The 17,415-nt window shown below is 41.6% G+C and overlaps 1 protein-coding gene across 1 annotated transcript in view; it reads right to left on the reverse strand.

Moving 5' to 3' along the window:
- RNF175 (ring finger protein 175) overlaps window positions 1-17,415 on the reverse strand; it is a 42,890-nt gene that overhangs the window by 14,977 nt on the left and 10,498 nt on the right. Inside the window, 2 exon segments of the mRNA XM_048847182.2 lie at window positions 714-808; window positions 12,846-12,987. Of these exon segments, the coding sequence (XP_048703139.2) occupies window positions 714-808; window positions 12,846-12,987 (237 nt within the window).

Genomic DNA, 17,415 nt, shown 5'->3' on the forward strand with positions numbered 1-17,415 from the left:
TTAGCTGTGACATTATCGGGGATAGTGTTCTTGACGGCTTGTAGTCCATCTTTGTGTGGAATGTTGGTGTAGAGGGCTTCTACATCCATAGTGGCCAGGATGGTGTTATCAGGAAGATCGCCGATGGATTGAAGTTTCCTGGGGTGAGGGAGTGAGAGAACCTGGATTTGTGCTGGAAATGACCCACCTTGATTATCATACACATTGTGAAGAGAGTGGTCACTTTGGATGGGCTATTACCAGCAGGAGAGTGAGTTTGTGTGTGGGGGGGCGGAGGGTGAGAAAACCTGGATTTGTGCTGGAAATGGCCCAACTTGATGATCACTTTGGATAAGCTATTACCAGCAGGACAGTGGGGTGGGAGGGGGTATTGTTTCATGGTCTCTGTGTGTATATAATGTCTACTGCAGTTTCCACGGTATGCATCCGATGAAGTGAGCTGTAGCTCACGAAAGCTCATGCTCAAATAAATTGGTTAGTCTCTAAGGTGCCACAAGTACTCCTTTTCTTTTTTCATATATGGTGCTAACTTTAACTTTCATCCTTACTCATTTACATTTGAAGTTTGATAAAGTTCACCAACCAAAAGCATATTTAGGCACCTAAATAAAAGGGGCTTGATTTTTTTCTAGGTGTTATTCAAATGTAGCAACGTGATTAATACAATGTCTTAATCTACAACTATTAAATGGCCTTTGTGCCATTTATTAAACTTTGTGAACATTCCCCACATGGACAGAAATTGCCACCAGTAAAGTTTGATGGTGAAATACAAAGGAACAACCCACATCTGCAGGAGGGTTACCAGCTGTCAGGGAAATACAGAAAGTCACTTTAAACTACTGAGAGCCTAGAAATCTGTGTTACATCATTACTTAAAGTATATTGACAAACCAGAATAGTGACAAACCACTACAAAATCTATATTGGATCGTTTGTACAGCACTGAGCACAATGGGGCCTAGATACTGATTTGGGCACTACTGCATTATAACTAATGTATAGCGATGATGATTTTGTTCTCATTTACAGCACTGTAGCTCAGGAATAATTCCAATTCAGTGAACAGCTACACGGTTATAAAACTGGGGTAAATAAAATCAGAAATCAGGCCCATAATCAAAAGGCCATATCCTCCGTTGATGTCATGCCATTGAAATCAACTGATTTTAAAAAAAATCAATTTACATTTAAAAGTAACTAATACTAAAGTTCTTGAGCCAAAATCTCTGAAATCAATGGAGTTACATCAGTTAAGAATTTGGCCGATAAGCTTTAGGGTCACTCTTAAAAGCCTCTACTGAAAGTCATGGCATTGAATTCAGTCCTAGATAAATCAGCCATAAACAACTGACAATGACTTTCTAAAAATCTCACTCAACAGCACAAACAAAATGGATTAAACTTTTTCATCTTTTTGTCAATTAATGCTGGCAAACTTAATAATTTATACTTGCTCATCTCTGCTTTTTAATTTGCCTATGGTAATCAAATATTCTATTCCAGATCCTTTACAATATGTAAACATTTTAAACCCACTGAATAGTCAGCCCTCTGATGTTAGCACTCTCCAGGACTCCTACTCATTGATCATGAATTTGGTACTGGGAAAACTTGATGGTGATAGAGATAAAGCTATAATGACTTTAGTGAGTGTTTATAAAGTTTAAGAGTTTTAGCTCCGAATCCTGTACTGGTAGGATTTATATAAGGTTGCTGAGAATAAAAGAAACTGTGAAGAGACTCATTTGGAATGTGGATAAATTAAAAAACATCAACCCCCTCCCCCAAATGTTACCTATAACAGGTTCATAATTTCCTTATTGGAGGGAGGGAAGGGAAGGATAGGAATCTCATCTCTTAAACCTAAAATGAAATAATGTAGTGCCCAATCTTATTCCAGCTGACATCTACTGGTGTTTTGCCATAGACTCCAATGGAAGCAGAACTGAGCCTTTCCTCTGTTATAAGAAAAATTAGCGACTTTTTTGTTTAAAAAAGGGAAATACAAACTTTCCCTGAAAAAAACTTTAATGTGAACCAATATTTTGTAAAAATTAGCATTTAATTATCAAGGTCTTGATAAAAGATTAAGTCATTTAAAATAAACAGATGTAAAAGATTGGAACACAGCAATTTGGATCAGACATTGATTCAGCTGGGCCTAAGCCCTGCACTCGCAGAGATCAAGGCCTTATACAAGGTGTGGGAAAGTCGGCTTCTCAACTATCAAAACAATATTGCTCCTCCCATCCCATGCACTTCCAGTTGCTTCTGGTGGGTCATTTAAATTACTCCTAAGTGGATCAGGAATAAGTTTTCTGCCCCATGACTACTCCATTCATGAGTAGATGAGACCAGAATAGGACAAAAGTTAGCCTGCCTCTGTCCACTGTCACGCTCTGACACACAATTGTTCCATTTTGCCTGAGGTATGTCTGCCTTAATCTTGCATTCTGTCTGGGCTATCTCACAGGCCCCTGTGTAATGGCCTACACCATGCACTATGCCTCTGACCATGGTTAGGTGATAGTGACAAAGGTCACCAACACCAGAGCTGTCTACGGGAGCCACCACCATTCGTCTTCAAGTATGTCTAGATTAGGAATCACAGTAACAGCCGTGTTAGTCTGTATTCGCAAAAAGAAAAGGAGTACTTGTGGCACCTTAGAGACTAACCAATTTATTTGAGCATAAGCTTTCGTGAGCTACAGCTCACTTCATCGGATGCATACTGTGGAAAGTGTAGAAGATCTTTTTATACACACAAAGCATGAAAAAATACCTCCCCCAACCCACTCTCCTGCTGGTAATAGCTTATCTAAAGTGATCACTCTCCTTAAAATGTGTATGATAATCAAGTTGGGCCATTTCCAGCACAAATCCAGGTTTTCTCTCCCCCCACCCCACACACACACACACAAACCCACTCTCCTGCTGGTAATAGCTTATCTAAAGTGACCACTCTCCTTACAATGTGTATGATAATCAAGGTGGGCCATTTCCAGCACAAATCAAGGGTTTAACAAGAACGTCTGAGGAAGGAGGGAGGGGGGGTTGGAAAACAAGGGGAAATAGGTTACCTTGCATAATGACTTAGCCACTCCCAGTCTCTATTCAAGCCTAAGCTAATTGTATCCAATTTGCAAATTAATTCCAATTCAGCAGTCTCTCGCTGGAGTCTGGATTTGAAGTTTTTCTGTTGTAATATCGCAACTTTCATGTCTGCAATCGCGTGACCAGAGAGATTGAAGTGTTCTCCGACTGGTTTATGAATGTTATAATTCTTGACATCTGATTTGTGTCCATTTATTCTTTTACGTAGAGACTGTCCAGTTTGACCAATGTACATGGCAGAGGGGCATTGCTGGCACATGATGGCCTATATCACATTGGTAGATGTGCAGGTGAATGAGCCTCTGATAGTGTGGCTGATGTTATTAGGCCCTGTGATGGTGTCCCCTGAATAGATATGTGGGCACAGCTGGCAATGGGCTTTGTTGCAAGGATAGGTTCCTGGATTAGTGGTTCTGTTGTGTGGTATGTGGTTGCTGGTGAGTATTTGCTTCAGGTTGGGGGGCTGTCTGTAGGCAAGGACTGGCCTGTCTCCCAAGATTTGTGAGAGTGTTGGGTCATCCTTCAGGATAGGTTGTAGATCCTCCTTCCTCAGACGTTCTTGTTAAACCCTTGATTTGTGCTGGAAATGGCCCACCTTGATTATCATACACATTGTAAAGAGAGTGGTCACTTTAGATAAGCTATTACCAGCAGGAAAGTGGGGTGGGGGGAGGTATTTTTTCATGCTTTGTGTGTATAAAAAGATCTTCTACACTTTCCACAGTATGCATCCGATGCAGTGAGCTGTAGCTCACGAAAGCTTATGCTCAAATAAATTGGTTAGTTTTTAAGGTGCCACAAGTACTCCTTTTCTTTTTAGATTAGGAATGAAGATCAAGATAAAGTCAGGGTTACTTAAACCCAACTTTTTTTCCCTAATCTAGACAAACCTTAGCATTCATCTCTTGCCCTATCTACACTAGAATTAAAAAATGTGTGTTAAAAATATACCTTTTACTCTAGTCTAGGCAAGCTCAGAGAATCCTCTGTTGGGGTGATGCTGGCAGCTCCTCACCTCCAGAGCGGCAGATTTTTGCATGACTTCAGGAACTGGGGTCCTCGGCTAGTACCTATGCCTCGCCCTTTGCATGAGTGTGCTATGTGGAGACTTCTACAGGTTTGGAGCATCTGATCTATTCTGTCAGCATCTCTGATGCTTCTATGAACACCAGACAGGGTGAATGCAACCTCTGCATGTCATACAATGTAGTGTAGGATTGGCATGTGATCTGTAGTAGCCAATACCTGATACTTCAAAAGAAGGCAAAAGAACTACAGAATGCCTTCCAATGTTCAGGGGGAGCAAGCATACACACTGATACATGTACTCCTTTGTGGAGTTCAGCACGTTCTCCTCTTTAGTGGCTGGCACGTGAGAAGGCACAGCCATAACTCTGCATTCTGCCCACCCCCTTCTTGCCCCTTGTAGGGCACTGTTCACCCTCACGAGAGATGGGGGAGCAGTCTCTGGCTTTCTTTGACTGCAGGGACTGAAATTCTGACTGGCCCTCACCTAAGCCATGCCAGTTGGAAGAGGCTTCTTGCTGCCTCCCCTTCCTATTGTGCACCTATGTAAGGGCCAGGAAGAACATGATCCTAAAGTCCTGACATGGTCACATGTTATTTTTTGACTGCTGAAAGTGGAACCTAAAACTATAGTTCAGCCTCTTAAATGATCAGACCCTCAGCTACAGAGGAGCTGCGACTTTCACAACATTTGAACAAAGATTAGCATTGTTACCTAATTGGTTAGTTATAAACATTCATATCTTAACCAATTTTAAAAGTGTACCTTGAGATTTTCTTTGCTAATTCTATAAGGAGATTGATTAGAATATAGTATTTTAATGTAATATCTTCACCAAAATTCAATCTAAAAAGAAATCATCTCTTCAAAGCTATTAAAGATACTATTCATTGTGTTCTACACAAATCAAACTGTTAATTTTATAGTAATTGCCACATATGAAATGTAGGAAAGTTCTATCAAGTAAATAGGAGTATAAAAATATGAAATCATGTCATAAAGCTACAAGGCCTAGTATCTGCAATATATTAATAATGCTGGAGGGTCACCATCTGGACAACTTCATATAATACCACATGTGCAATTGCTGGTAAATGGCAACTCTAGCATCTGGATCATATTATTACAAATTTTCCTCATCCACATATCATAGCAAGAGGAATTTCCTGACAAATCAGACAGCTGCCAAAAAGTAAAATGTTTTTCTCTTTATTGTACTTTAAATGAGCTCAAAAAGACCTGGAAGTGAAGTCAGCATTGGCGTCCTAGACAGCATTCCCATTTTCTAATTATACAGATGGAACAACAACTCACACAAACACACAATGATTTTTTTAAAGATTATATTTGTACTCTGCCTCTAATTATCATTTTTTTCTGTTATGAGTAAACAAGAACTTATACTACAAACAAATTCAGCAAAAAAAGCATTATTGTGCTATTCCTTTTGTCTTAAAGCAAGTGGTGAAAAATGCATTTATAAAGAAAATAACTGTTAATAATTAGATTTATTGTGACAGAATGACCTCATCAGAACTTGTTAACTTGGCAACAGAAGCCAATGGGCTTTCTAAATGTCTAGTTTCCTTTGATGCAGACATATTCAGATACTTAAAACATGTGCATGAAAGCAGTAATAAATCAGCTATGTGGCATTTAAATTTTAATGTAATATGCTTACATTCAATTGTACGCCAGAAATTGGTAGAGATTTCTATATTAACCAAACCAAAACGACAATATTTTCAAGTTTAGAGGCATTACATATTGGAAGAAATCAATTATTTGTTAAATATGCTACTTCATTTGTCAACTGTATTCCAAAGTACTCATTACATGGCAATCTTGCCACAGAGGATTTATGACTAGTAGAATAGACAATTTATATTTATATAGTCATATATGATCAGAAGCATCTGAAATTATTTGAAGACAAATATTCCTTTTCTGTCCTATATATTTTAAAACTTTGTATTATGCCAGAAGAAAGCATTTTTCTCTACACAGCTCATATATATTAAATATTAGTCAGTGGATAGCTTCCAAAAATAAGCAAATTCTATGATAAGAAGCAGCTCAGTGTCTGCTAGTCAGATTTTCCCTTGGGAAAAGACAGAGGGTCAAAACATTTGACAAGCTTTCTTACTATAGTCTTTTTTTCAGTTGAAGATTCCAGACCTGACTCTCTGTTCTGTCACATCAGTTTGACATTGACTTCGGTGGAGTCAAGTCAGTGTAAAACTAGTGTAATGGAATGGAAACAGGCCTGCTACTTGCACACTGAACTGATCACTTTCTGAATATCAGACTCAAGATATTTCTCAGCTTGGATATGAAAAAAATGGAGGGATCCAGAATCATTACTCAACTTTGAAAATCTTGGACAACAAATTTAATTTGTCAAGAAAACTAATCAGGATTTCATGAACTCTTATAGTTTCCTTCAATCTGCACCTCCATAATTTGGCAGCTAATTCTTATCGGCCAACTAGCATCTACAAGAAGTACTGCAGTCACCAGAGAGGACGACTAAGATTTATTCCAGCATCAGCAAAACCACTTTTATTTTTTTCCAGGCTCACACCCACGCTATTTTACATTTGACCATCTGGTGGCTGGCAATTTCTTCCCCTCATGCCAGAATTATCCACAGCTGAATTTTGGCTGGTTTGTTACAACAAATGCTCTCACTGCTTTGACAGAGGAGCTTTTCCCAGCATGCTCCTTTTCAGTTGCTGGTCTTCTAAATTCTGAATAAACCTACAAAACCCATTTTAGAAGCTGCAGGCTGTAACTACGTCCCGTGAATTTGGTAAGTATTTGGGTATTTTTCTCTTTGTTCTTTCTAGACACACTGATGCCCTTTCCTTCCAGGTTTGATTTTTATGCTCCCTTTAGCCTATTTCCCCCCAGGTTTACCAAACAACTGGTAGATTGTCAGTCCCCCCCCCCAACTCTTTGTCTGACTCCTACCTACTACAGTCATGCAAAGATCTCATTAATGAGTCAGTCAAACACGCACCCCGCAGAGGACATACACATCCAGCTCAGAATAAAGGAGACAGAAAGCATTTAGAGGCACCTTGGAGGGAATAAGAAGATTTAGGACAGCCTTTCATCAGAGTGCCTTCATACCACTAGGAATAAGAGTGCCTTTGTACCAGAGGCACTCTGGTGCCAAATGGTTATGCCAAACCAAACCATATGTGATGATAATCTTGTTCCCTAATCTCCTAGGAAAGGGAACACAGATGAAGGCAGTTTCCACTCTTCCCTGCCCCCCTGTTTACAACCACCTTCTTTTTGTCATCAGACTAAAATTCCAAGCCTCAACTATACAGTTATTCTATTGGTGGAGGGTTGTGTGGCCTGCTTCTTTATCTGACCCCCTCCCCATTGCTCATACTCCCTACGAGGTTAGCATTTTGTAAGCAGCATCAGAAACAAAAATATTTAATTCTCTCACATCTGTACATAGAATCTGACACACACAAAGTATGAGTAAACTACTCAGATACAAGTTGGATGATCAAAAGCTGGGTAGCAAGCAAGAGAAATACATGAGCAACAAGAGTAGAGAGCAGTTTTCTCTTTTTAATGTGTTGGTTTTGGGGTTGTTTGTTGTTTTTTTTAAACTAGGATTTAGTTAAATCTCACTGATTTGGTGAGATTACAGTGATATCAGTATGAGCACAACCTATAACCATAATAACTGGCACCTGACGGTATCTATATCTGGTGGTGATGCAAAGGCCTAAACCTGCCTGTATTTATTTTTGTGATAGGTTTTGTTTTGTTTTTAACTCTAAATGTGAAGTTCCCTGAGTGTGTTAGTCAAGTTAATCAAGTAATTCAAGTGCATTCACAGCCTCTGCTTCTCAATGAAAGTTTTCTTATCCAAGCTAATAAATCAATGTGTTGATTGGTTTCAGATGCTACATTCAGATTATTTTGTGTAAGAATCCAGCTAGTCAGTAAACTTTTATGTCCTGATCTTTGTCCCGGATATTATTGTGCTTCATAAAGTGGCTCAGATTCTGTTATCCATTACACTCATACAAATTTAGAGTGATTAAATGGATTTCAATATTCTTGCAAAGTCATAGTTAAAGAGGAAGTGAATTCTTTAAATTGATGAGACTTAAAGGGTTTACCAGTGGTGTGAATGACGTCTCCCCTTTCTTTCTGTAGTTGTCTAATACAGTGGTCTCCAAACTTTTTGATCGCGCACCCCGTCAGTAAAAAATTTTTGAGCACGCACCCCCAATATATTATATACATGTACAACTGTACTACTGTACTAATATACTGTGTAAATTATAAAACATACACAAAAAATAGAAATTAAAAAATGATGAGATAAAGATGAAATAAACAATATTTTTAAAATGGTAATGTGATCGAATATGCTTTATTATTTTTTAAAATCTTGGTTTAACACTTTGTGATACAGCCTGTGCTCAGGGTGGGGTGCAGGGTCTCGGAGGGAGTTAGGGTGTGGGAGGGTGCTCAGGGTGGGGGTGCGGGAGAAGGCTCAGGGCTGGGGCAGGCAGGAGGTGCAGAGCACTTACCTGGGGCAGCTCCCGTTTGGTGCAGGGGGTGTGCAGGTGGTTCTGCACAGTGCAGCACCACCCCCATGGCCCCAATTCTGGGAGCCGCGATTCTGGGAGCTACCCCCCCCCCCCGGCAGGCAGGGCCACCCGGAACGCAGAGGCTTTAGGGGCTTCAGGGCCCTGGCCTACAGCTCTAAAGCCCTTTTCGGAATGCGGCCCTGCGAGCACGGGCCGGAGGATTCAGGAGGAGCAGGGGCAGCCAGTGGCCGGAGGGAAGCGGCGCTTTCCCCTTCAAAGCGCCGCTTCTCTCTGGCCGGCTTTGAAGGGGAAAGTGCCGCTTCTTTCCGGCCGCTGGCTGCGCGGCTGCCCCTGCTCCTCCATGGGCCGGAGGACTCAGGGCCGCCTCTCTCTCTCTCTTTTTTCTTTTTTTTAAACTGGCGGTGCTCCTCCTGCCGGGCTGCCCTTTTGTTCCGGTGGAGCTCCTCCTGCTACGCCCCCCAGTCGATCGTCTTGTGCACCCCCTGGGTTGCGTGCACCCCACTTTGGAGTCCACTAGTCTAATACACAAGCATTTTAAAATGTTGTGTTTTAAATTAGCTCACAGATTTTCGGTGATTCACAGAAATATCCTAAAAAGGATGTTTATGTGGCCAGTGATCAGATATGCCAAACCCGTGAAAAAAATGCAGAACTTGGGCTTGTTTTTGGCTTAATTGGCTTGTGGGTTGTTTGTTGGCTAGTTTGTGGCTTGTAGCTTGTTTTGCTTGTAGCTTGTGTAGTTTGCTTCTTTTTTTTTGATCGGCTCCCGGCAAGCAGGGGCAAGGGATGGCCAGCTGGGGAAGAGGGGCACAGTGGGCCCATCACTGTGCCAGACTCCATGCTTGGGGGGATCTAGTCACATAGAGTGTTGGGGTTCTTAGGGGTTGTCTTGTTTTGGGCTTGTTTTGAAATGGGATTAGCTTGATTTTTGGCTTACTGTGAAAGTCGGGGTGCTTACTTACCACGTGAAAGTTGGCAACTGTGCCACTGAAGAGGCCAATTTAAAAATTAGGTAATATGTGCCCGGACTTGCCATATGGGTGTAGAGCTATTCTTTTTCACAAGCTACAAGATACATTAATGAAAAATTCTCTGAAGTTATCTAATGTGGAATTAATGCTCTGCACTATCCGCTGTTTGAGACTCAGTACAAGTAACATTAGCAGCCTTGCAAAAATAGATGCACATGGATGTGAAACTAAATTATTTTCTCAACTAAGCAGAGCATAAAGCAGAACTGCCACAGACAAGTCCAAAATTAGCTTCAACTTCTGGTGTGACTGTTTATGTAGAAGCAGATTCAGCTGATTTTCACTGTGTTTCTGTTATTACTGGAGTTGAAGATCTGGCCATTGCCACAGGACTATGATTCATCACTTAAAAAAAATACCCACATTTTGCTAAGCTAGAGATTGAGGTTGTAGTACAGGGGTGGGCAAACTTTTTAGCCCGAGGGCCATATCTGGGTGGGGAAATTGCATGCAGGGCCATGAATGTAGGGCTGGGTTAGAGGGTTGGGGTGTGGGAGGGACTGCGGGGCATGGGAGGGGGTGTGGTGTGCAGGAAGGGGCTTGGGGCAAAGGGCTGGAGTGCAGGAGGGGGCTCAGGGCAGGGGGTTGGGGGTGCAGAGGGGTGCCACAGGGGGCTCAAGGCAGGGAGTTGGGGTGCAGGAAGGGGTGAGGGGTGCAGGAGGGGCTTGGGGTATGGCAGTGGGCTCAGGGCAGTGGGTTGGGCTGGGGGGTGCGAACTCTGGCCCAGCACGGCTTACCTTGAGCAGCTCCAGGGTGGCAGCAGAGCGTAATGGGGCTAAGGCAGACTCCCAGGCTGCCCTGGCCCTGTGCTGCTCCCAGAAGTGGCCGGCACCACATCCCTGTGGCCTCTGGGGAAGTGGCGGGGGACAAAGGGCTCTGCGTGCTGTCCTCGCCTTCAGGTACCTCCCCGCAACGCTCCCATTGGCAACGTTCCCTGCAGGGGGAGCTGCGGGGGGCAGTGCCTGCAAGTGAGGGCAGCACGCGGAGCCCTCTGCTCCCCTCCTCCCCCAGAGGCTGCAGGGACGTGGTGCTGGCTGCTTCTGGGAGCGGCACGGGGCCAGGGTAGGCAGGGCGCCTGCCTTACTCTTGCTGCTCTACAGGGCTGGCAATCCCGCAGGCCGGATCCAAAGCCCTGATGGGCTGGATCCAGTCTGCAGGTCCTAGTTTGCCCACCGCTGTTGTAGTATATTTAAAAAAATCAACCCCCCCCATATTAAAACCTGATTAATGCTTGTAGCTGAAGTGGGTCCTCTATAAGGTGAATATAAGATAGATCATATGAATGAGTATTAGGTCCACTAAAATCATCACCTACCTACCAGATAGAGTTTTAAATGTGATTAACTATTGGTTGAGGCTAAAACTTCAAAAAGTAGATCCTAGTAAGCAACACAAGACATAGGACAAGAGCTAGCATACTACTAGCATTTTTGGACACTGACAGAGTGATCCAGCACCAATGAACAGCTTTACAGTAATGTAAGGGAGAGTAATGAAAGGATAACTCAAAATGCATGTTCCTTAGAACTATGAGAGATTTGTACAGGCCAAGAGGGGCCATTATAAAAGCTCAGCAACTCAGTATATATTTAGTACTCAGTTGTGTGTTTGTACTGGTGGTGGGACAGGAGTTTCTCTACCTCTGAGAAACTGATTTCAACAGACAGTATTGATATGAATGCTCAGAGCTGAGGAGTTCTTATTGACATGGAGCCAAATTCATCACTGGCTTACACCCATTGCAATCCATTAAAGGCTTTTCATTTTGACAGCCCCTTCCATTATTAAAAGTTTATTACAGTTCCTTATTTTGTAAAGTGTACTTTTAGGGACTAATTCACCACTTCACTCTTCCAGTTTTTGCCATTGTAATGCCACTGAAATCAACAGAATTACTCCAGTATGAGGCTGAAGTAAGGCAGTGGTGAATCAGCCTCTTTCTATATTTTTCTGTCAAAACACGATGACTGTAAATCATATTAAACTGTGATTCTATCCTCCCTCAACCAATACAAGAAGAGAGGGAAAACTAGGGGATTTTCAACATACTAAATTTAAAATCTCTCCAAAACTGGTAAGTTGTTGGAAAGAGGTCAAGGAAGATTTAGGAAGTGGTTACTGATGTCAGTGTGCACTAACTCCCTGGCACCAGAACTCAAGATATCAGTATACAAACTAATCGGGACTTTGGCCTGGATCATTCATTTCTATGGACAAATTCCCAGTGGGAAAGAGCTACTTACAAGAGATTCATTGGCTTCAGTGGACTTGCTCACATGCTTAAAGTTCTGTCTAAGGTACTTATAGGGCTCCCATTTCCATAGTATGTGAGCACTTCACAATCTTTAATGCAGTTACATTCACATACCCCCGTGATGTAGGGTACTGTCTCTTTTCACAGTTGGGGAACTGAAGCACAGAGAGCCTAAGGTCCAGATCCTCAAAGATATTTAGGCTCCTAACTTCCACTGATTGAGGATCCGGGCCTAAGTGAATTGCCCAAGGACACAGAGCAATCTGTGGTGGAGCCCAGGTATCCTGAGTCCCAGGTCCAGTGCCCTAACTGGACCATCCTTCCTTCATAGTTAGTCATGTGAAGAAGTACCTTGCTCAATCAAGGCTCCAAACTCTCAGTGGATCCTTTTCTACATCATCCCTTCAGTTAGGTGTGGATGGTGACTTTGTGGAAGGGGAAGAGAAAGAGATGTAACATACCCTGTGAGAAATTCATAACCAACTCCCAGATTCCCAATCAGATGTTTGAGTTTACAAGGGCCGTGCTGTAATTTTTTTCCTACTGTTTTGTGTTTTGTTTTTTTAAACCCACCAAGGACTGAGTTCAGCACCAATTCGTATATAGAGGAAATCAAATTAGAGTTGCTTTTTTTCCTCGTGAAATGGTAAAAACTACTTTTCTTGAGAAAAAGAATGATGGCTCATTTTCTCCATCCATTCACAGCAGTGCCATTCTGAACTTAAGTCCTCAAGAAAAGTCTTGACTTACAATCTGTTTGAGAAAGAACTGATGTCTTGAGATGCTATGGCTCTATAACAGCAATCTTTTGACTGATTACTTACATTGTATGACCTGCAGTGTGTTTGCTTCCATTGAACGAGTACAATCTGTGCCACTACCAAGGCTGCAATGAGAATAAGAATCATCTCCATATGCATAGATTCGTGGCCATGGTGCTTTGCATGCATCTTCTGATGATGAAGTCTTAAAAGAAAATGCATAGAATTAAAATGTGCACACTAGATCCATACTTTTTTGACAATGAGAAGCTGGGAGGAGGAGAGCTGGAAATGCCGAGACAGACCTGCAGAAGATAGTGAGCTAGCAAATTAGGTGTGTGTTCGCAATGCAATATGCCACTGCAGTTTTGGTCACTACATATGAAACTATCAAATCACAGAGCTGGAAGGGAATTACACCATGTGTATAACTGTAGTGCAGCTCTATCTGGAATACAGGTTTCTATCTGGATGCCTCAATAACAGAAAAATATTGGCAAATTGAAAGGCGTTCAGAGTAAAGGAACACAGATTATTAGCAAAAAGAACAGGAGTACTTGCGGCACCTTAGAGACTAACAAATTTATCTGAGCATAAGCTTCCGTGAGCTACAGCTCACTTCATCGGATGCATGCAGATTATTAGGGAGTTGGACTGACTTTAAGTACGAGCCAAAAGCTGTTCAGTTTACCTATGCTAATGGCTAATGGCGGTGAGGGGAGAGGAGGAAATGTCATAACAATCAACTTGTCCCTTATGCGCATCAGAGAGGGAGAGGAATGGTACCTGGGGGCATAGTGGGATAAAATTAAAAAATAGAAAACTTAGCATGATTACCAGGAAAAACTTCAGGACACTAATATCAATTAAATTCTTCCTAGGTAAATGGTAGAAGCCCCAGTGCTTGGGTTGTTTACAACTAGACTGACTAAAACAAGAGAGAAACCATCCTGCACTGACATAGATGCTCTAATAGGTCCTTCTCCTCTCTAATTTCTGTTGACCCCATTCTAAAGACAGAGAGGTCACAACTGAAGCCACAAAGACAAATTCTCTTTCAATTTTTGATGTGTTTGCAAGAGGGTAAAATTCCAGTCGTCACATCTGAACTTACCCTGGCATTTTGGTTCCAGGTCAGATACAAAACTGGAAGGAGCCTTAAATTTTCTGCTTGTAAACATTTGTGAAGCTAGAAAGTGCTATATAACAAATGCTAAAGGCTGAATCACAGAGCCTGGGAGGCAGAAAGGACCTATTTTCTGTTTTGGATCCCAAACCAGTCACTCTCATGATTAAAGCCCAAAGGTGGAAGTCTTGACAAATAAAAAATGATCCTACCATAAATTTGGGACCAATATTTTGTGAAATTTTGGGGATGTCAAGACTGAACCTGAACTCTAGCCCTGCTCTGATCTCCAGCTTGAACCCCAGTGTTAGCCTCATCTGGATCCCGATATGAACCCTGAATTGGATGGAAATCTACTCTTCACTGCTAGTACTTCTCTGTAATGTGTCAGACCAAAGCCCTGGACTCAACAAATGTTGAATGTTGAGGAAGTTTGGATCTAGATCTTAATGTTGTGGCTCTGCTTCTCAGAAAAGAGATGCTAGCTGCCTCTTTCCTAGCTTAAAACAGAAGTAGTGGTTGGAAGGGAAAGGATCAGGATGTACCACTTCTCCCCTACTACTTGTCATACTGACTCTTCCGTTCAAAAAGCAATGACTATTTGGCCTGTGCCAGGATCACAGGTGAGTGCTGTATGGCTACCCATCTTAGGCACTTCTTCCTTCTCAGAAATGCAGCTTTATCAATGTGTCCCTGTTAAGCTTATTCTACACAATACCCCCAAATGCACATTTGAAATATATTCCTTAATAACATTGTTTTCCACAAAGTTAAAAGGCTATCTAATTATATATATATATATATATATATATATATATAAACCTACCTGAGAGATTTTTCTGGCAATCTCCAAAATCAAAACACCCTTCTAGACTTCAATATAGAATGCAGTATATCACTTTAACAAAGATTATATGAGAGCTATAGAAGAGATATAAGAAGTACTTGTCAAACAGCATTGAAGAGTTTAGCTGAATGACTCATAGTTAGACCACACTTTGAATTGCAGATGGGGAGAATGTTTCTGACACACATGAAATGTGTTTGTTCTGGCATAATAAAATAATTACTTCTGCTATTTTATTGACACCACACTCACTATAAATATTTTAAAGTGGCCAGTGAATGTGATGCACTTCGCATCTTCCTCCCAGAAATAAAGTGCACTGCTCATGGAGTGCCGCCTGCTGGATAATTTACATGATATACTGACAGAGAAAGATGCTCATTCTGTTTCACGTGGAGCATGCTGGAATGATGGCCTTCTGAAAATAGCTGGAGTAGGGATGCATACAGCTTATATATGAGGGTAAATTAAAATCTACTGTGATGGAGGGAAAAAGGTGAAATGGTCACGTAACATTATCCCACTCTCTGTATCTTAGCCCTGCTGGGTCTGTTTTTTTTAATTGGTTAAAAAAAATATAAATAGACATTTCTTTATATTTTATTTGACTTGTGGAAAGAGATAGGAAGCACTAAATTTATTATATAGATCATCTTTGACTTATCAAGTAGAATACTATACTGCTATAGTGCACTTTAATTAGTAATAGAGATACTAATTATTTTGTTTTGCTGTTGAGCTGATTTAATGTGTAGAATAAAAAGTTCTTGAGCAGTATTTTCTAACTTTTCTGCCATGCATAAATGTTAGAGGAAATGTAAGTGATCTTTATGCTTAATATAGAAAATTAAGGAAAAAAAGACTAGACTTTCTAAATCTAAAAACAAATATTTGGGATAACAGCTCTGCCAATTTCTAGAACTGCTATAATGAAAACTAATGTATAAAATCTGCTGCTAATATGCAAACTTACTTACTTCCATTGGTCCCCTGTTGATCATCTTAACGCATCACCCTGAAACAGACATAAAACTAATATTATAGCTAGACAATGCACAATAGTCAAGAAGTTTCCTTCGCAAAGTCTCCTTCCCCCTGTATCAATGGTAAGACATATTTAACTCAGATACACATGCCACAGTTTCCCTCAAGTAAACTATGGACTCCATCTCATTCCCCCAGAAATAGGTGGGGAATTCTGCCAGTAATTTCAGTGTGAGCAGGATCAAGGTCCCAAAACTGAATGAAAGACCGAGTAGCAAAATTTATATCTGTTGGAATTTTTGTTATGCTTCTTCTAGGATGGTACATTAAGATGCTGAATTTATCATAAAATATAATGTCCTCTAACTTTCTCCTTAAATCCTTGGGGATAAAATATAGCAATTGCATAAAAAATTATCAGGTTGAGTTTAAAGCTAAGTATACTCTAGACCAGAGGTGGGCAACTATGGCCTGCTGGCCACATCTGGCCTGCGGGACCATCCTGCCTGGCACGTGAGCTTCCAGCTGGGGAGGCTAGCCCCCGGCCCCTCCCCCACTGTCCTCCCTCTCCCGCAGCTACACCGACGCACGGGCAGCGCTCGCCCACCTCCCAGGCTTTCCAATAAGCCAGTCCTGCTGCTCTGAGTGGCATGGTGAGGGGGTGGGTGTTAATAAGGGGCAGGAGGTCCCAGGGGCCAGTCAGGGGACAGGGGGTGGTTGGATGGGGCAGAGGTTTGGGGCGAGCGGTCAGGGGACGGGGAGCAGGGGGTGGTTGGATACATGTGGGAGTCAGGGGGCAGGGGTGTGGATAGGGGTCAGGGGACAGGGAGCTGGGGTGGGATGGGAGAGGGGGTCCCGGCAGGGGACGGTCAGGGAACAAGGAGCAGAGCGGGTTGGATGGAGCGGGGGTTCTGAGGGGGGCAGTCAGGGAGCGGAAAGTGGGATGGGGCAGATAGGGGTGGGGGCCGGGTTGTTTGAGAGGCACAGTCTTCCCTACCCGGCCCTCCATACAGTTTCACAACCCTGATGTGGCCCTTGGGCCAAAAAGTTTGCCCACCCCTGCTCTAGACTTACAAATATAAAGCCTAATTCTGCAGTTGCTGCTGGTATGATTTGTCCTATTGAAGTCCCATAAAGCCATAGCATTGCTCACATAAGTAAGGGATGAAGGATCAAGTCCAGAGAATGAAGTGTCTAGATATTACATATTAGAACTGGTTAAAATATTTAATTCAAAACTGTTTAAAATTTAAAGTAGGTTAGTTTTGAAGATGAAATTTGTACATGAGAATTTATTTTTCTTCAAAATATTCTGAATTTTAAAATTTGAAACAAATGAAAAACTGCAATATTTCTTCTTTTTTTTTTTTAAATCAAAACTGCCCAAATGCATCCCCCTTTTTCAGTGGCAAGTGAAAAAAGGGGGATATAGAGAAGGAAAAGAGAAATACTAAAAATGGGTTTCTATTTTTCTGGTTTGCCATTAAAACCCACAATTTTAAAACATTTTTGCAAACAAATTCCAGAAAATTATTTTTTGAATATGTTCACAAAACGTTCTTGCCATTTCCCAACCATTTATATATATTTAAAATCCTGTTAATACATTTGGACCAAATCCTGAGAACATATTGACTACAGTGGGACTACTCATGTGCATAAGTCATACATTCATT

The sequence above is a fragment of the Caretta caretta genome, chromosome 4 (assembly GCF_965140235.1).
Source record: "Caretta caretta isolate rCarCar2 chromosome 4, rCarCar1.hap1, whole genome shotgun sequence".
NCBI lineage: Eukaryota > Metazoa > Chordata > Testudines > Cheloniidae > Caretta > Caretta caretta.